The 21,267-nt window shown below is 32.5% G+C and overlaps 4 protein-coding genes across 5 annotated transcripts in view; 1 reads left to right on the forward strand and 3 right to left on the reverse strand.

The window, feature by feature from the left end:
* The window catches only part of LOC111621997, an 85,618-nt gene that overhangs the window by 16,873 nt on the left and 47,478 nt on the right, over window positions 1-21,267 (forward strand). The window lies entirely within an intron of this gene.
* LOC111622035 lies at window positions 2,207-4,047 on the reverse strand. The gene is made up of 2 exons (XM_023364346.1): window positions 3,792-4,047; window positions 2,207-3,503 (listed from the first exon to the last, which is right to left on the reverse strand). The coding sequence occupies exon 2, from the start codon at window positions 3,456-3,458 to the stop codon at window positions 2,472-2,474; it is 987 nt and encodes a 328-aa protein (XP_023220114.1). The 5' UTR covers window positions 3,459-3,503; window positions 3,792-4,047; the 3' UTR covers window positions 2,207-2,471.
* LOC111621979 lies at window positions 9,181-10,820 on the reverse strand. Its single transcript, XM_023364273.1, has 2 exons — window positions 10,565-10,820; window positions 9,181-10,297 (listed from the first exon to the last, which is right to left on the reverse strand). Exons 1-2 carry the CDS (start codon window positions 10,732-10,734, stop codon window positions 9,256-9,258), a joined length of 1,212 nt encoding a protein of 403 aa, XP_023220041.1. The 5' UTR covers window positions 10,735-10,820; the 3' UTR covers window positions 9,181-9,255.
* Window positions 16,711-18,372, reverse strand: LOC111621975. Its single transcript, XM_023364260.1, has 2 exons — window positions 18,109-18,372; window positions 16,711-17,820 (listed from the first exon to the last, which is right to left on the reverse strand). Exons 1-2 carry the CDS (start codon window positions 18,276-18,278, stop codon window positions 16,779-16,781), a joined length of 1,212 nt encoding a protein of 403 aa, XP_023220028.1. The 5' UTR covers window positions 18,279-18,372; the 3' UTR covers window positions 16,711-16,778.

Here is a 21,267-nt window from a genome sequence, read left to right on the forward strand (position 1 = left end):
AAAGATTATATCGGCGTCACTACCAGAAACTTGGGAGTAAGGCTCAAAGAACATAGATACGCCATAAGAAAAGCATCTAATTCAACGATATTGTCACAAATGGCGCAAGCGCAAGGCTCTGAGGTTAAATGGGATGAGGCAACAATCATCAAGCCTCTGTCTTCCCCAACTCTAGCAATGACGGCGGAGAAAATTGAAATATACAGAAGTAGGATAGGGGAAGGCTGTTTAAATGCGAGAGATGCGGAGAGCCTACCATCGGCATGGAAATATTTGGTAAAGAAATACACTAGAAACTTCGACCAGAATTAATCCACTGAAGATTTATGTTATTTCTGTTTTAATTAATTAGTTAATTTATTTGTTTATATATTCTTCCGTTATTTTTTGCTTGTAAAATTTTTTTTGATTTAAATATTTTTATGTTCTATGTATGGAACATTTGCGTTCCATTTTTTCGACCTGAGGATGGCCTATTAACTAGGCTGAAAACGTTTGTTTTTGCAAATTATATTTATTTCTCGGCAAAAAAAAGGTGTTTTCGTTATTATTATTTAGTTGCTGAGCGCTTTTGGTATTATTTATTAGTAGTTTGATGCATATTGGACATAATAGTACTATAACACAGAAGCGAGGAAAAGAGCTTTGGGACGCTTCGAAAAAAGGAAAGAGCTACAAAATATTTTCAAAAGTATTTTCCTTTTTAATATTTATTTGTTGGGCTGGTATTTGAAAAAGAAAATGTAGATGTATTGATATAAATTTACACTGTCTTCGATGTGTTTGATTGTCTGCCCTTTTGTAATATCGAAAACGGAATTAGATACATTAAAAACATGAAGAGATCTAAAATTCTTAGAAGCAATAGGTTCTGAATAAGCGAAACGTTTTCTGCAGACCGGAAGTCATGTTATTTCTATTCAAATATTTTCTCCTGAAAGAAGTTAGATAGAAAATAGGCACGACTCTGTCGTTAAAAGAAAAGTATGATATACAGGGGCAAGATACTACAAATTTGATGTGGATAGCATATATTTTAATTTAAATAAATCAAAAATACGATTAAAACTGGAAGCCCAGCATTGTGATGATGTCATAATAAATGTAATAATTGCTCGATATTTATATTTTGCCATGTCTTCTGTTTCTATACTACTATTAAATCTGTGGGGTCACATAAGTTGAAAATCTTATTGAATTCGCATTAAAGAGATCTTCATCTATTTAACTCGGCCTCCCAAGATTAAATGTTGACTGCGCCACTAAATATATATAATATCTAAATCAACGTTTCTGGAAGTTTTCTGTGAATGGCAAGGGGTGGTACGGGTGTCAAAACACACAAACAAGTGTATAGACCAGGAATGGCCAACATACGGCCCGCGGGCCAGATCTGGCCCGTTTAATGAATTTATGTGGCCCGCAATCAATCTTTGAATATTAACTACTCAAGTCCGAATAGCTCGGTAAAAAATTCTGACGCCTAAAAAAAAGGTCAACAACTCACTGTGCGTTTAGAGTTAACCCTCCAATACAAATCTCGTAAGTACAGTGTAGAGTGTTGATAAAGCATGATAATGTGAAAAATGTATCTGTAATCTCTCCCTACAGTTCAGTCTCTACGGGGTGGCACCATAATGAGATCTCGCACCACCTCAAAATCTTGCTAGGGCAGCCTCTGGTTCGGCCCGTGGAAAGAGTTTCCTTTCCAATCCGGCCCGGGAGCAAAAACTGTTGGCCACCCCTGGTATAGACTGTAAAAAATTCTTGCACCAAGAGGCATCAGTAGCCCGAACGGTTTTGGCAATATTAATCGAAATTAAATAAATATCTTCTGTATTCCTTTTTTATTTTTCTCCCTTGCTAATGAGAGGTCAGGGGTTTTTTAATCACGAGCTACCCCCATTACGAGTTTGGCCTTCAGCCAAACTCGTAATGGGGGTAGAAGCCTGAAAAACTCGAAGCCTGAAAAAAGCTCAAAATTCACGCCGATTTAAATTATCGCGGAATTTCATTGATTCACATATAATACGATTATTTATGAACACGAACCAATTAGAAAAGGGTGGCAAAAAGTGTACTCTTTTTAAATCTGTTTGTTTGATGCAATTTTGGAAAAAATATAACATCACAGACGCCATAGGCAATATCGCCTTCGCTTGGAAAGAATTAACTAATAAATGCACGAACGAAGTGTGGAATAAGTTCTTTCAAATTTACGTTTACATTTGCACGTTTTCCTTTAATTAATTAATTAATAACGAATTATATTTTCGCTTTCATTTAGGAAATAACCGTAAAAATATTACACTATATACAAGAGTGTGGTAGAATGAACTGGATTACATCGAATCATTTTATTTCTTATATAACGTCATATCTTTTACAAATTTTGCTCATAATTGAAACTAAAAACTTAAAAAAAAAAATCATAGAAATTTTGTAAACTTGTAAAATTGCTTTTAAAAACTTCAAAAATAAAGTTTTGCATTACAATATAGATATTCTATATCTTTACTCAGTTCTCTGGAACTTACGGACATTCCTTCATCTAGTATATAACGACATGCCAAATTTCTAATTCGTATGTTACTTCGTGGGATGTCAACTTCATTAATTTTAGCTATTACACGAACTATAGAAGATTTCGGAACATAAATAATTCGATTCAATTTAACGTTTCCATTTTTCTCACAAATGGCTTTTTGTTCTTTTTCGGTTTTCCAACTACTGTATTCATAAAAAATCTTTACTTCTATTATTATTTCTACTTTTTTGTTATGGAAAATTGGAAGTTTAATTCCAACGAGGAAGCAATCTTCTTTAACCCATATCTCCGAAATGAACTGGAATTTCTTTTCCATATTCATTTCTTTACCGAGAATGGAAGAATTTCGATTACAATATACGAACCAAAAAGTAGGTTTTTCATTGTTTCTCGAGACATCTGTTTTACAAATGCTATCTGGAATCATTGAATTATCAGATGTTGCTTTGTAGTGTTGTATCGCATTTACTTCTTCTTCTGTTAAGAATTGTTTCGGATATACATAGCCATTTAAAAATTCATTATCCATTGTAAGAAATCTGATCTTAGGTAAGAATGGAGTCATGGCTTGTCGCAGCGATGTTTTCGAGTTCACTCTACGTCTTGCCCATTCGTAAACAATGTTAAATATAGTCATCTCGTTCAAATTTTCATATATAGGACGAGAGACGAGTCTACGAATCACAATTTCTCCACAGTCTAAAGCTTCTTTATTTTTAAAAAATACTGTGTTCCAATCATCGCTAAATTGCTTCCAGCAATAATATTGTAACTTATAGTCATTGATTTCGCAAGCAAACTCGTAAATTTCACAAACATGTTTTATTCGAAAAGGTTGGATCATATAATTTCGACAGTAAAAGTTTAAAGCAATTATGTTCAATCTTTCGCTAAATCGATAAATGTTCATTGCGTGCTTCAACGAGAAAAATTTTGGAGATTGTTTTTCATAAATCTGTATATAAGGAAATAATGACAAATAAGAATAGATCAGAATGTGATATTTAAATATATATTTAATAATATTATATTTCTCTAATAAAGCTTCATTAAAAGCGATTAAATTGTAATTTCTAGGCTCATTATACTGTAGAAAAATGCACTTATTTCGTCAGATTTTGGGTGTCGTCTACACTTATAACAGTGTAAGTTATTTCAGGATAAAAAATCTACTTGTTTTTATTATGTGTAATAAAATAAAATTAAATATATTGTAACATTTAATGATCAAAGAAAAACTTACTCATCGATTATTTGCAAATATTCGTATGCATAAGGTAAGTAAATATTGATAGATACGTTGTTCGAAAATGGTTTTAACATGGATGTTATTCTTGGGCTGTATTGACGAAACGTCGATCGTAAAACGGACATTTCTCTTCCATCCACAGAATGTATTTGAATCGATTCCATTATAAATTGATATGATGAATTAATTAAATTCTATTAAATACACTTTTGGACGAGAAGAGAAGATACTATTGTCGATTTAAACTATTGTTTCGTCATAAATAAATATCTGCTTATGTTATTAATTTTAATTCTTTTCAAATTACGTAATTAGGAATTTGGAATTATAGAATATATGTATAAATTACAGAATATATTTTTATATTTACGGTATTTTTAAAACACAGTTCGAGAATTGGAGAAGCACTCGTACTTTGGAAAATACTGTAAAAGAATCTATTTTCGAGTGTTATTTTGTTGGAGAATACCCGCAGTAAACGTTATAATTCTTAAATGCAAATACTGTCATTCCATAAAGTTTTTTATTCAAGCAAGCTTGCGTGTTATATCATATTTGCTGATGGAATATAGAATATTGAAAGTTTTAATGTTGTTTCGTGCCTTTTTGCCGGGATTTCTTTCATGAGGACTAATTATACGATTTTTGTTTTTCCTTTCCGAGCTATCTATTCTAGCTTTCATATGAACCAGGTAACATTGTCATTGCTGATGGTATTGCAGGTAGGGATTAGAATTGCTGGATTTTCATCCAACAATCCAGCTGGATGCAGCACATTTTTCGGCCCGTTGAATCCAGCACCAAGTGCTGGTTCCATCGGGCTGGATCCATCGCTGCGGATCCTAAATCCTCAATTAACTTTCTAAATAATAGCGCAAAAGTCTACGTTGTCGACGTTGCCGCTTTGCTACGTGCGCATCGCTTGGCGACGAGAGCGACGTTGCTGTTCAGTGCGGAACGTGCTACACTCCCTCTCTACACAGCACCGCCCGCCCCTTTACCTCTGCTGATTTAATTGCTAGTTGACTTTCCGCTCTAGCTAAATAAAGTGTCTTAGCGCTAAATAAAATAAGTAACTGCTATACTAGTCCTGGTGTATAATTCTAATTTATAGTTGGTTGTGACGTCAATGAATCACGTGACGGAACGATTGCAGTTTAAACTGGCCGTAGAAGCTCTCTGCAGAAGAGTCAAGTTTGATAACTGCTGACACAACCATGAAATTTGTCTTAGACGAACTAAAAAGCCAGGACACAATCTTGAGTGCCAACCTTTCCGAGGCACTCCACAAAAGAATCAGAGAACGGCGTCTTACCGAGGTCACAGAGATGCTGATTTACATACAGAACCCGAAGAAGTATGACCAAAAAGTAAGAAAGCTTTATCTTTCACATGCCGAAAAAAATGTAATGCGCCAGGAGATGAAAAATATGCTGAATCGTGTAAATACATACATATGTAGTGGAACCAGTAGCAATGGCAGAGGATATTACGGAGGTGGAAAACGATGATCCACATAACCCGGATTTCTTGAATTTCACATTGGAACAAGAATTAGAGATCCAACTAAAGCGTGAGAAAGAAAACTTCATGAAACGGAAAGAAACTAGTACTGAGAAGGATTATGATAAGTTATTAAAAAAGGAAATGGCTGTTTATGAAAGTGAGGGAGTCAGAGGTGAAAACTTTTCTTTGATTTATCATTATTTGATGACACTGAAACCAACTGGCCCACCAGTGGCCGAGTGGTCTTCGTACCCTAAACACTGGGAGTTCGGTTTCTATTTTTAAAAATGTTCGAACCGTTTTAAATTCGAATTGGTTCGATTATAAAACGATTGTAAACGTTCCAGAAAATTGATCAAATTGAAAATAGTTTGTTTGACTGGACATAAAAATTCTCTAATTAGTTTGGAAACGGGGGACCTAATTCTTGCATTCTGTGCTATAAGGGTGTGGGCGATATGGAGTTGAAAGTGGTTGACTTCAAAGATGTGTAACAATGGAAGTGTCAACAATAGAAGCGTTAACAGTGGAAGTGTTGAGTAACAAAGGAAATGTTAATATAAAGCGGCATGCAAGATTTACAGGCGGTTTTTCGCGTTTTTGCGGGAAATCGAACATATTTTTATGCTCATGTAAAAATTCTCTGGAAACGGGAGACCTAATTCTTGCATTTTGTGAAAACGGCTATAATGAAATTATCTTAATCTTCACTATCGTTACTTTTTGCCCACAAATAAAAACCCAGCGAAGTAATATACTACCTTGCAGCTAGTATATTAATATAAATTAATTAGCAGAATTACCTTTGCTATTATTTATCTTAAAGATTACAATATAATTATAATCTAACTAAACATTGAAAGTTAATTATCTCTATCTCAAGTGTTAAACCGAACCAAAGTTTACTACCTAAATATGTAAGAAGTTTTACTGATTTATAGTGACCAGTCTAAATAATAAAAGTTTCTTAAGTATTTAAAAAAAACTGTTTTATTTCTTTAAAAAAACCCATAAATTTTGGATAGATAGATAGATAACACTTTATTGCACCAAAAAACATCCGCACATCATTGATGTTGGACCAGCAAAAATCCAGCTGGATTAAAACATTGCTGGACTGCAATCGCTAATTGCAGGTTAATTAACAGGAAAGACTGTCTCTGTATTTTGTTTTGATACAATAAATTAAAAGTTAGTAACGTCAGAGTCAATAGATTACCTGGTCTCTGAATGCCTATTGTTCTCATCCTTAAACGTAGAACTAATAAACAAGTTTGTCGATAGGTTTGCTGTAGTCTTTTGGGCTCGTGGATTGTTTATTTCGTATACAGAAAAAGCTTTTTATTCGTATAAAGTAAATGTTATTAACTGCATAAGCGACTGTATTTTATAGAGCTAATCTACATTTAATAAAAACTAACTTAAAATTAATGACTATAAACTAATAATACATAAAATGCATAAAGGTTAATATTACATTAGTTTATGTTTTATATAGTAAATATTTTAAAAATTAAAATTATGTCATTGTCAATTGAAGTACACTCACTCAGCATAAGTACTGTAAATCAAGAAAATATAACACCTTAATTTGCTGAGAAAATTTAATGAAAAAGCAAACGTTTTCAGCCAAATCTGTTGGCCATCATCAGGCTGAGATATTCGAATATAAATAAAATAGAACATAAATTTAAATACAAATAAAAATAACGAATGGCATATACAGTAGAGTCTCGAAAACTCGGCACTCGATAACCCGGCAGTCCGGATAACTCGGCCACACCCTGGCAGGGCAAAAAAATCCTTAGTTAATTAATTTTCATTATAGACAGCTTTAAGCCTCATAAAGTATTTTTCTAAGGTCTGTCTTATCAGGTAAATTACTGTACACAGCGTATTCATTAATTTTAATTTTCATGTAGTAAAGGCTCTATGCCTTCATAAAGGACGTACTTTTCCTATGTTTAAGGGTATTTGGGCAGTTTATTCTCTGTTGTATTTTCAAGTAATCAATACATACAAGTACAGTACATTATTTTCTGAGGAAACACTTATACTTATTTTTTTTAACCCATTTCCGATAACTCGGCATTTTCACAAACTCGGCCACCCTTCGGCCCACATTAGGCCGAGTTTTCGAGACTCTACTGTAATAAGTTATTCATAAACTTTAATGCTATTTATTCAATAGAGAACTTTCTCATAATTCAACAAAATTATTCCTTGTAAGTTTTTATTATTGTGTAAATTTTAAATATATATATATAAATGGACGTGTGTATCCCTATATTTCATTTTTCCGCCAAAACTACACATCGCACATGAATGGTGTTTGTATGTGGTAGTAGCCCCAAGTCTTCATTCGTGCACTATGGTGGTTGCTTCTCGATAGCTATAAGGGTGCGGGAGATATGGGGCTGAAAGTGGTTGAAAGTGGTTTTCTATTTTGAATTTTATGCTCGAATTTTATGTTGCATAAAATTCGAATATTGGTTTGATTATAGAACGATCGTAAACGTTCCAGAAACGTTGAAAATAGTTCGTTTGACTGGACATGAACAGGAGACGTTCAGAAATACAATCGGGACCAGGTCTCTATTAGTCTGGAAACGGGAGACCTAATTCTTGCATTCTGTGAAAACGGGTAAGATTGGCTATAATGTAATTATCTTAATCTTCACTATCGTTACTTTTTGCCCAGCGAAGCGGGTCCTTGCAGCTAGATTCTAGATTACTTAGAAAAACAGTCTTTTATATATATATATAAACTATATTACATACAAGTGTACGAACAAATAAAAACCCAGCGAAGCGGGTCCTTGCAGCTAGTAGTGTAATAAAAATTATCGTACTTGTCTTCCTAGTTCGAGTTCGAGTTTTTGGAAATTCGTGCAAGAGCCTTGCAGTGTTTTTTTTATTTCAGACATATCCAGGATATCTATTTTAAAAAAATTTCCAATTTTACTAAACATGTGTCAGCATTTCTTACTTGCCGTTCTTTCTAACTCAATAAGAGATAACAATAGTGAGCAAATTGCACAGATTACCTAAATATAGTAAAAATCATATAATATAATAAGCTTACAACTTCAAATATATGATTATTATATGACTTTTAAATATTAATAGGTTTTATTATTTTTAATTTTTATTCTTTCCACCCTGTAGACATTAAGAAAAACTTTTAATTATATCCATCGTGGGTTCGGCCAGGTCTAAATTAAGAGCATGACAGATGAATCCCATAAGGAATTTTTAAAGTTTTTCTATCCATCGGATTTCATACGTTGTCTCAGGGCTTAGGTGAAGACGATAACCGCCCCAGCCACCCTGTCACTTTTCTTGATAGAATTATCTGGGTTACGAGACTGAAAAGAAGTAAATGTTTTTAAGTCTTTCACAAACCAAAGAAACGAATACAAACACGCCAGGATAAATGCGCATGATATTCCGACGCCCTAAACAGGCCTATTCGTATTTTCTTTTGTACTTTTCATTCTCATAAGTATAAACCTACTATAAATTTAAAATTAAACAGTCATAGGCAAATGATGTATTTAACACGAAAAAGTATTGGACTGCTGTCAAAGTTGACCGAAAAAACTTTTGCAAATCTTCACTCATATGAGACTTTCTAAATCCGAAAAAGCACGAAAAGATTTCGTGGATTCATGTAGGCGCGTGTGCGCGTGCTTTTCTGTTTGTGTGTTGACGTCAGGATGAGTTAATGATCAAAAACTTCAATTTTGCGTCATACCGTAAAAAATATTACACTATATACGACAGTACGGTAGAACGTACTGGATTACATCAAATGATTTTATTTCTTATATAAAATACCATATATTATCATAATATTTTACAAATTTTGCTCATAATGAAAAATAAAATATTAAAAAACAAATTATAGAAATTTTGAAAACATTCTTCTATGAAACTCGTTTAAAAATCTTCAAAAATAAATATTTAAATTACAATATATATATTCTATATCTGTACTTAACAGAGCACTTTTTTCAGAACTTATGGCCATTCCTTCACTTATTCTGTAACGACTTGCCGAATTACTAATTCGTATGTTACTTCGTAGAATGTCCTCTTCATTAATTTTAGCTATCACACGAAATGTAGAAGATTTCGGAACATAAATGACTCGATTCAATTTAATCCTGCCGTTCTGATCACAATTTACGTAATTTTCTTTTTCGGGATTCCAAATACCATTGTCAATAAACTTCTGTATTCTTATTCTTATACTTTCTTCGCTGTTATGAGAAATTGGAAGTTCGATTCCAGTGAGGAAACAATCTTCTAGAACAAATACCTCCGAAATGAACTGGAACTTGTTTTCCATATTTATATCTTCATCGTGAATGGAATAACTTCGATTGCAATATATAAACCAAAAGCTATGTTTTTTATCGTTTCTCGAAAGATGACTTCTAGAAATGCTATCTGGAATTAATGATTTGTCAGATGTTACTTTGTAGTGTTGAATAGCATTTATTTCTTCTGCTGTTAATAATTGTTTCGGATATACATAGCCATTTAAAAATGCATTATCCATTGTAAGAAATCTGATGTTGAGTAAGAATGGAGCGATGACTTCTCGCAGAGTTGTTTTCGAGTTAACTCTACGTCTTGCCCATTCGTAAACAATCTTAAATATGGTCATCTCGTCCAAATTTTGATATATAGGACGAGAAACGAGTCTACGAATCACAATTTCATCACAGTCCAAAGCGTTTTTATTTTGATAAAATACTGTGTTCCAATCATCGTTAAATTTTGTCCAACAATAAAATTGTAATCTATAATCAAGGATTTGGCAAGCAAATTCGTAAATTTCACAAACATGTGGTATATGAGTAGGCTGAGCTATTCGATTTCGGCAGCAATTATTCAATAGAAACATGCATAATTTACTGCTAATTCGATAAACGTCCATTGCATGCTTCAACGAGTAAAATTCCGGAAATTGTTTTTTCATAAATCTATATGTAAGAAAATCATGAAAATTAATAATAGATCAAAATGTGATATTTCAAGATATATTTAGTAGTTTTATATTTCTATAATAAAGCTTTATTGCAAGCGATTAAATAGTAAGCTTTATGCATAATATACTTTAAAAGAATCCACTTAACGTCAACATTTTAAAATAAGTAATTTCATGAAGAAGAAGACTACACGCTATTATTACGTGTATTAAAATAAAATTAAATATATTGTAATATTCAATGATGAAAGAGAAGACTTACTCTTCGATTGTCTTAATATTTTCGAATGCATAAGGCAAGTATAAGTCGATAGATACGTCTTTCAAACTTGGCTTCAACATGGATCTTATCCTTGGACTGTATTTACGAAACACCGATCGTGAAACGGATATTTCTCTTCCATCCACAGAATGTACTTGAATCGATTCCATTATAAATTCATATGCTAAATTAATTAAATTCTATTGAATACACTTTTGGATGAGAAGAGAAGAAACTATTGTCGATTTAAACTATTGTTTCGTCATAAATAAATATTTGCGCATGTGATTAATTTTAATTCTTTTCAAATTACGTAATTAGGAATTTGGAATTATAGAGTATATGTAAATATTACAGAATATATTTTATTATTTACAGTAATTTTAAAACGCGGTTCGAAAATTGGGAAAGCACTCGTACTTTGAAAAATACTGTAGAAGATTCTATTTTTGAGTGTTATTTTGTTGGAGAATACCCGTAGTAAACGTTATAATTCTTAAATGCAAACACTGTCATTCCATAAAGTTTTTTATTCAAGCAAGCTTGCGTGTTATGTCATATTTGCTAATGGATTTTAGAGTATTGAAATTTTCAATGTTGTTTCGTGCCTTTTTTCCGGGATTTCTTTAATGAGGACTAATAATACAATTTTTGTTTTTCCTTTCCGAGCTTTCTATTCTAGCTTTCATATAAATCAGGTAACGTTGTCGTTGCTGATGGTACTGCAGGTTAACAGGAAAGACTGTCTCTGTATTTTGTTTTGATACAATAAATTAAAAGTTAGTAACGTCAGAGTCAATAGATTATCTGGTCTATGAATGCCTATTGTTCTCATCTTTAAACGTAGAACTAATAAATAAGTTTGTCGATACGTCTTCTGTAGTCTTTTGGGCTTCATGGATTGTTTATTTCCTAAACAGAAAAAGCTTTTTATTCGTGTAAAGTAAATTTTATAATGTTATTAACTGCATAAGCGACTGTATTTTATAGTGCTAATCTTTATTTAATAAAAACTAACTTAAAATTAATGACTATAAACTAAAATACATAAAATGCATAAAGGTTAATATTACATTAGTTTATGTTTTATATAGTAAAAGATTTAAAAATTAAAATTATATCATTGTCTTTTATGAATCATTTAGTTCTTAATTACAGTCGACCACCCTATAACGTGGGTTTATATAATGCGGATTCGTATATCGCGGCGAAAAAAATGCGATCGTTTTCGTATAAAGACGCTAAAAGAGACTCGTAAAATGCGGTAAAATGTCATCGCCGACTCGTGTCGCAACAGGATTGGTCAAATCTGGACCAATAGTGGACGAATACTTACACGCTACAAAGAGTTTAGGCGGATAAGTTGAGTCTACTATCAGTATATAGGCCTAAATTAGGTACTGTAAGTCTAATACAGTACTGTAATTTTATATATTTGTTATTCAACGGCCATAAAAATTATTTCTATTAATGATGTCTTTAAAGTTCAACGAATTTTTTGCAGAAAAGTAACTTATCAAAAATGCGCCCGCCTTAGGTGCGCTGCTCCGCGACGAAAACAAGCTTAAGCAATGGTGTCGTCGAACGGTGCACATTCCGTAAGTAATCGTACAAATTTTTGTTTGTAGCATAGTTTATACGGATTATTTTCAAAAAAATTATACGTGTTTTGGAAATGTTGAGTCAAATTAGTCTAGAATCGATTAATTTTATGGAAGAAAACCTTTCAAACAGCCGTAGTCCATACGTGCCGGGCTGTGATTGGCTCATGTATTTGAGGATTCCTACAACGCGAAATTCTTATAACGCGGAACGTATCTACCACGTTATAGGGGGTCGACTGTACTAAAGTCTGCTCTCATACGTGCCATATTAACGAACTCGTATCAAGAAAAACGAAAAAAAGTTTAAGTTCTGTTTCAAATTTACGTTTAAGTTTGCACGTTTTCTTTTATTAACGAGTGAAGTTTTTTGCTTTCATTCACGATACAGCCGGAAAACATATTACACTATTATTGAAATTATGAAAAAAAATTACTATGAGACTGCTTTTAGAACTTCCTCAAAAATAAAGTTTTACATTACAATATATATATTCTGTATTTTTACTCGAAGGAGCAGTTTCTCCGGAAATTATGGCCATTCCTTCATTTACTATATGACAACTTGCCAAATTACTAATTCGTATGTTACTTCGTACGATGTCATCTTCATTAACTTTAGCTATCACACGAACTGTAGAAGATTTCGGAACATAAATGACTCGACTGAAATTAACGTATCCATTTTTACGACAAATAACTTCATGATGTTTTTCTATTTTTAAACCATCACTATGAATAAAATTCTTTATTCTTATTCTGATTATTTCTTCGCTGTTATGAGAAATAGGAAGTATAATTCCAGTGAGAAAACAATCTTCTACGACCCATATCTCCGAAATGAACTGGAACTTGTTTGCCATATTTACTTGTTTACCGAGAACGGAAGAACTTCGATTACAATATATGAACCAAGAAGTAGGTTTTTCATTATTCCTCGAAACATCTATTCTATAAATGCTATCTGGAATCATTGAATTGTCAGATGTTGCTTTGTAGTGTTGTATGGCATTTACTTCTTCTTCTTATATTAAGAATTGTTTCGGATATACATAGCCCTTTAAAAATTCATCATCCATTGTAAAAAATCGTATGTTGAGTAAGAATGGATCCATGACTTTCCGCAGGGATGTTTTCCAGTTAACTCTTCGTCTTGCCCACTCGTAAACAATCTTAAAGATAGTCCGTTCCACCAAAGTTTGATATATAGGGCGAGAAACGAGTCGATGAATTACAATTTCATTGCAGTCCAAAGCGTTACTGTTTTGATAAAATACTGTGTTCCAATTATTGCTAAATTTCTTCCAGCAGTAAAATTGTAAGTCATAGTCTGTGTTTTGGCAAGCAAATTCGTAAATTGCACAAACATATCGTATTTGACGAAATTGAGTTATATAATTTCGAGAGTAACCATTTAAATTAATTATGTTTAATTTTTTGCTAATTCGATAAATGTCCAATGCAGGTTTCAAAAAGTGAAATTTTGTCTTTTGTTCTTTCATAAATCTGTATATCAAGAAATCATGACAAGATTAGATTAGAATGTGATATTTTAACATATATTCAACAATATTATATTTTTATAATAAAGCAATATTGCAATCGATTTAATATTAAGCTTTAGGCATAATTGACTGTACAAGAATTCACTTAATTTTATCGTTTTGGCACTCGTTTATACTGATAACAGTATAATGATTTCAAAGAAGATAAGTCTATCTTTGATTATTATGTGTATTAAAATAAAATTAAATATATTGTAAAATTCAATGATCAAAGAAAAAACTTAGTCGTCGATTATCTTCATATTTTCGTATATATAAGGTAAGTAAATACTGATAGATAGACTACGTTATTTGAAAATGGCTTTAACATGGATTGTATTCTTTGGCTGTATTGATGAAAAGTCAATCGTGAAACGGATATTTCTCTTTATCCACAAAATGTATTTGAATCGATTCTATTATAAATTCTTATTTCAAATTAAATAAATTTTATGGAATACAGTTTTGGATGAGAAGAGAAGAAACTATTGTCGCTGTATACTATTGTTTTGTCATAAATAAATACTGTATTTGTTTATATGATTAATTTTAGTTTTTAATTTAATTAACGTGTAATTGTACTTTTTTATTTATCGTTTATTTATTTAATTAAAATTTTTTTTTCACCGTATATTCTTCCGAACAATGTAGAAGACATGCTTCACCTCTATTTTTTACGTTATAAAGTTCTTGTCGACATGTAATATATACTTCCTCAGGGTTTATACAAACGACTTTATTTCCACATCTAGTTGCATTGTTTTACACTTTATACTTTATGCTAACGAATTTTATAGAAGTATATTTTACTATTGCTCACATATATTGTTCGGTCGCGAGTTCGCGGCTCGCCAAGACGGCTGGCCACGTGAACTTTTCTGGGTTTTCTCCACGTCTGTAATGCCTGAATAGGGACCAGTTACCCGTAAAAAGACCTGCTGGAAATCATTATTTTCCACGTAACGACCATGATAAACGCATAATTATTACATGACAATTACGCCGCACTTTACCACAGGGCGATATAGCCTAGATGCTCATGCCCAACTACATAATACAAGACAAGATAATTTGTTTGAATGCTGCGGCTATATAGCCTAGAAGCTCAAGTCCTACCAATTTATTACCTACCTCTACACGAGTCTATAGGATGGAAAGTATATAAACATTGAAAAATCCTTGTAATTTTGTAATAATGGAATCATGGTTAATTAAATTTTATGTGCATTTGCATTAAACAATAGTTTTCCACAGTTTTCCACCATTCTTTTTTACTCCATTCTTTTAGTTTCTTAGTGTTTTTTCCCTGTAATAACTTATTCGTAAAGTTTAATGCTGTTTATTCAATAGAAAAATTTCTCATAATTCAACAAAATTATTCCGTGTAAGTTTTTATTATTGTGTAAATTTTAAAAAGTAGTGTAATAAAAATTATCGTACTTGTCTTCCTAGTTCGAGTTCGAGTTTTCGGAAATTCGTGCAAAGGCCTTTGCAGTGTTTTTTTTATTACAAACATATCCAGGATATCTGTTTTACAAAATTTTCCAATTTTACTCAATAGGTGTCAGCATTTTTTACTTGCCGTTCTTTCTAACTCAATAAGAGATGACAGCAGTGAGTAAACTGCACAGATGATTTAAAAATAGTAAAAATCATATAATATAATAAGCTTACAACTTCAAATATAAGATTATTATATGACTTTTAAATGTTGATAGGTTTTATTACAGTATTTTTAATTTTTATTCTTTCCATCCTGTAGACATTAAGATAAACTTTTAATTATATCCATCCTAAGTTCGGCCAGGTTTAAATTAAGAGCATGACAGATGAATCCCATAAGGAATTCCTAAAACTTTTCTATTCATCGGATTTTATACGTTGTCTCAGGGTTTAGGTGAAGACGATAACCGCCCCGTGCGCCTTACCAACCTATCACTCTTCTTGACCAACAACACAGAATTTTCTTGGTTACTAAACAAAGAAGAAGTAAATGTCTTTCATTCTTTCACAAACCGCACAAACGAATACAAACACGCCAGGATAAATGCTGTCGGGATGGAAAAATCGTCTGGCACTCAGTTTTCCCGCCTTTTTACGAACGACCGTTGTCGCCATAGAAACGGCGATCAGACCATTTTGAAGACTAGACCGCTCATTGGTTAAAAGATATCAGACCATCGGCGGACGTCTTATAGAGCTGGTAAATGCTGATTGGTGGACCCTAATGCTGTTTCAATCCTATAAAAGCATTGAAGTTCTGGCAGGAAAATGAGTTTGCTTCAGACATTAGGAAGTGAACTCACGCTGACCTTAGTTTGCCTAAGCTGTCTTAGAAGTTTGCCTCATCTTGTTGTATTGTTGTGGACTTTGAATTTGTACGTCGCAAGGTGCTTTTCCGACGGACCTGTTGCAGTGGATGATTACTTTGAACTTTGTTAATATCTAATGTTTGTAATTCTTATATGTGAGCTTTAATTGTAACTGTACATACGTTTATTTTCAATATACATTAAGTTATAAATTTAACTGACTCTGAAGTATATTTGAAATTGACTAATGCGCATGATAATCCCACGCCATAAACAGACCTATTTGTATTTTCTTTTGTACTTCCCATTCTCATAAGTATAAACCTACTATAAATTTAAAAGTAAACATTCATAGGCTCATTATGTATTTAACACGGAAAAGTTGACTGCTGTCAAAGTTGACCGAAGAAATTTTTCCAAATTTTCACTCATATGAGACTTTCTAAATCCGAAAAAACACGAAAAAAATTTGTGGATTTATGTGGGCGCGTGTGCGCGTGCTTTTCTGTTTGTGTTGACGTCGGGATGTGTTAATGATCAAAAACTTCAATTTTGCATGATATCGTAAAAAATATTACACTATATACGACAGTACGGTAGAATGTACTAGATTACATCAAATGATTTTATTTCTTATATAAAGTACCATATATTATCATAATATTTTACAAATTTTGTTCACAATGAAAACTAAAATATTAAAAAGAAATTATACAAATTTTGAAAACATTTTTCTATGAGACTCTTTTAAACTTCTTCAAAAATAAAGATTTACATTACAATATATATATTCTATATCTGTACTCAACAGAGCACTTTTTTCAGAACTTATGGCCATTCCCTCATTTACAATATAACGACTTGCCGAATTACTAATTCGTATGTTATTTCGTAGGATGTCCTCTTCATTAATTTTAGCTATCACACGAAATGTAGAAGATTTCGAAATATAAAAGACTTCTTTCAATTTAATCTTGCCGTTTTGATCACTTTTTACGTTATTTTCTTTTTCGGGATTCCAACTACCACTGTCAATAAACTTCTGTATTCTTATTCTTATACTTTCTTCGCTGTTATGAGAAATTGGGAGTTCGATTCCAGTGAGGAAACAATCTTCTAGAACAAATATCTCCGAAATGAACTGGAACTTGTTTTCCATGTTGATTTCTTGATCGTGAATGAAATTACTTCGATTGCAATATATGAACCAAAAGCTGTGTTTTTCAACGTTTCTCGAAAGATGACTTCTAGAAATGCTATCAGGAATTATTGATTTGTCAGATGTTACTTTGTAGTGTTGAATGGCATTTACTTCTTCTTCTGTTAATAATTGTTTCGGATATACATAGCTCTTTAAAAATTCATCATCCATTGTAAGAAACCTGATTTTGAGTAAGAATGGAGCGATGACTTCTCGCAGTGATGTTTTCGAGTTAACTCTACGTCTTGCCCATTCGTAAACAATCTTAAAGATAGTCATCTCGTCCAAATTTTGATATATAGGACGAGAAACGAGTCTACGAATCACATTTTCATCACAGTCCAAAGCGTTTTTATTTTGATAAAATACTGTGTTCCAATCATCGTTAAAATTTATCCAACAATAAAATTGTAACTTGTAGTCATCATTTTGGTAAGCAAGGTCGTAAATTTCACAAACATGTTTTATATGAGTAGGCTGAGCTATTCGAGTTCGGCAGCAATTATTTAATGCAAACATGCACAATTTTCTGCTAATTCGATAAACGTCCATTGCATGCTTCAACGAGTAAAATTCCAAGAATTGATTTTTCATAAATCTATATATCAGGAAATTATCACAATTAACATTAGATCAAAATGTGATGTTTTAAAATATGTTTAGTAGTTTTATATTTCTAGAATAAAGCTTTATTGCAAGCGATTAAATACTAAGTTTAAGGCATAATATACTATAAAAGAATCCACTTATTTTCAACATATTGAAACTCGTCTATACTGATAACAGTATAAGTAATTTCATGAAGAAAAGACTACACGCTATTATTACGTGTATTAAAATAAAATTAAATATATTGTAATATTCAATGATAAAAGAGAAGTCTTACTCATCGATTGTCTTAATATTTTCAAATGCATAAGGCAAGTATAAGTGGATAGATACGTCTTTCAAACTTGGCTTCAACATGGATCTTATCCTTGGACTGTATTTACGAAACACCGATCGTGAAACGGATATTTCTCTTCCATCCACAGAATGTATTTGAATACATTTCATTATAAATTCTTATGCAAAATTGATTAAATGGTTTTGAATACAGTTTTGGATGAGAAGAGAAAATACTATTGTCGAATTAAACTAATGTTTCGTAATAAATAAACTTTTGCTTTTGTTATTAATTTTAATTCTTTTCAAATTACGTAATCAGCAATTTTTTAGTTACAGAATAATTTTTTTATAAGACGATTTTTCTAAAACTCGGTTCGAGAATTGAGAAGAACCAAGAGCGTATTCAGGTTTCTTCCAAGTGGCAGAAGTAATATAACGTTGTTTATTAAAAAATGGTTCTATTTGAAGATTTGAAAAGACTAAAAGTATTTATTTGCTATGCTATTCGAACTTATCTAAATCTTATTTCAGCACTAGCCTACGAGAGGACTGGCTAAATTTTGTCAAAATTTCTTTCTTAAATTTATTTTTAGCTTTTAGAACTCTCTTTTTATGAGCACTCATCATACAAAGACTGACAAGCCGATGTTCTGTCATTGTTGACCGTATCCAAGTTTTAACCCTGCGTAGGATCTGTCGATAATGCAGAGCTATGCAAGTGAGATAAGTAGCGCCCGTTTTATGGATGGTTAGAACAATTGCGTGTGGTTAACTCGTGCAGCTAGTTCTATCGCTTTCAGTTCGGTATTTGGCACACTTTTTTATTTTTTCAAGTTCAGCTTCACCGAGAAAATCATTCAAATTGTAGTAACTACAAAAAATTGTAAGTTTTTTAAAATCCTCATAGGTCATATTAAGCATTACGTGAGTGTTCAACGTAAGCAATGAGAATGCGGGCAAAGTACTCCTGCTTCTCTCTGTTTCAGAGAGCATTATTAAAGAATCTATGTACGGAATAAATAGTGTTATTTTTTAAAACTGAAAAAAATCATGCGAATCCACCAGCACAGACTCCTAGTCTGTGCTGGTGGATTCGCACGATGTTTTTGATGATTTATGACTGGCGGCATATTAATATCTGTTCCAATATGCTCGGTGATTATTTTAGCCTCAGCTATAACACTGACTTTCAATAACCGCATTTCCACGATGTTTTCTCATGATGTCTGTGATATCTTTATGTGACATGCACATTAAAGTAAGTCCACACTTTTTCACTGAAAAGCATTTACCATCGATCGCAAGAGCGCTGAATATTTTGCTATAAGACAAACACTAATAATGAATTCTGATTTTGTAAGTGCAAAATGCATTTAAAAAGCAGCTTTTCTCGTTACATTGTTACCGTCTGTTTATAGTTAACGGATTTATTAAAACACTTATTAATTTAAAACGACGTAAGAAACCCAGTATTTCACACGTATACAACGACATTTCAAATAATTTTCGCTCGCGATGAAGCTCAAATGCGTCAACTCACTCAACTGACTCACTCGCACTTATTGAAACGTCTAAATAGTGAGCAGAATGCACTAGAACTTTCCTGCTTAATCCGAACCTCGAATATTCTATACCACGGACCATCGGAACCTTGGACTACCAGTTTCCCACTCGTTCACCAGAGAGCACTCGCGTTAGCGCTCAACTTGATAGCGTCTTCCCGCCACGATTCAAACATGCTTTCTTGCCGCGAAATACGATTGTAAGCTATCGACCTATAATTTGTCGTTTGACTAAATGAGCCAGGGTGGAGCAAGCGCTCCACCCTACGCCCATGACTTGTAGAGAACGTTTTTTGCTCTAAAATAGAAGACATTCCTGCGCAAAAGTCAGAATTCTTAAATGTAAACATTGTCATTTCGTAAATTTTTTATTCAAGCAAGCATGCATGTTGTGTTATATTTGATTTTGGATTTCACAGTATTAAAATTATCAATGTTCGTGCCTTTCGCTGCGTTTTTTAAAATGAAGACTAATTATATAATTTTTGTTTTTTCTTTCCGGGCTCCTTATTCTAGCTTTCATATAAGTATAGTTGCCATTGCTGATAGCGCTGTAAATGAACTGAAAAATCTGTCTCTGTGTTTTGTTTTTATACAATAATTTAAAAGTTAGTAATGCCAGAGTAAATAGATTATCTGGTCTTTGAAATCCTATTGTTCTCACCCTTGTTTGTTTTGTTTGTTAAGTTATTGCAGCGCAACACTTCGGCCATCTGCCTAGGGGATATTTTTAAGGGAAACTGGCCCCTATTTAGGCATTAGAGACGTGGAGAAAACCAGGAAAACTCCACGTGGACAGCATGTCCGAGCGGGGCGCTATCCGACGACCGAACTCCCAGTGTTCAGGGTACGAAGACCGCTTAGACACTGGTGGGCCGTTGTCATTCTTAAAAGTTGAGATAACAAGCAAGTTTGTCGCTAGGAGTGCTCTATTCATTTGGGCTCTTAGTTCGTTTATTCCCTATATAGAAAAAGCATTATATTCGTGTAAAATAAATATTATAATATTAGTAATTGCATAATCTACTGTATTTTATAGAGCTAATCTTCGTATAAATATTCTTATTTAATAANCTTAGTCTAGACTCTGAGTGAACACTAATGTGAATTTCTTCCGCACCGTGGCGCAAATGCAGCGTTAGCTTTTTCGCCTGACCAGAAGAGTAAAACCAGAATCAATGAATTATCTGGTCTCTGAATGTCTATTGTTGTCACCCTTAAAAGTAGAGTTAATAAACAAGTTTGCCGATAGGTGTGCTACAATCGTTTGAACTCTTGGTTTGTTTATATCCTATGCAGAAAAGCGTCGTATCGGTGTAAAATAAATGTTATAATATCAGTAATAGCATAAGCAAATGTATTTTACAGAGCTACTCTTGTTAATAGTTTTATATAATACAAATTAGCTTAAAATAAATGAATAAAAATGAATTTTACATAAACTTTTGTTTTATATAGTAAATGTTATGTTATGTTTAAAAAGCGACGGACAAATTCAGTTTATCTAAATAATTTTGAATCTAACGAAATTTTTATTACTTTAAATGCATAAAGGTTTCTTTTACATAAACTTTTGTTTTATATGATAAAGGTTC

This window comes from Centruroides sculpturatus, unplaced genomic scaffold, assembly GCF_000671375.1.
Source record: "Centruroides sculpturatus isolate CEXI.00-Female unplaced genomic scaffold, Cexi_2.0 scaffold14, whole genome shotgun sequence".
In the NCBI taxonomy this organism is placed as follows: Eukaryota; Metazoa; Arthropoda; class Arachnida; order Scorpiones; family Buthidae; genus Centruroides; species Centruroides sculpturatus.

Coding starts and splice junctions, on each gene's coding strand:
- LOC111622035 (XM_023364346.1), bottom strand. CDS start 3,458: ATGAACATTTATCGATTTAGCGAAAGATTGAACATAATTGCTTTAAAC.
- LOC111621979 (XM_023364273.1), bottom strand. CDS start 10,734: ATGGAATCGATTCAAGTACATTCTGTGGATGGAAGAGAAATATCCGTT. Junction 10,298..10,564: donor AATATTAAGACAATCGAAGA/GTAAGTCTTCTC, acceptor TCTTACATATAG/ATTTATGAAAAAACAATTTC.
- LOC111621975 (XM_023364260.1), bottom strand. CDS start 18,278: ATGAAATGTATTCAAATACATTCTGTGGATGGAAGAGAAATATCCGTT. Junction 17,821..18,108: donor AATATTAAGACAATCGATGA/GTAAGACTTCTC, acceptor CCTGATATATAG/ATTTATGAAAAATCAATTCT.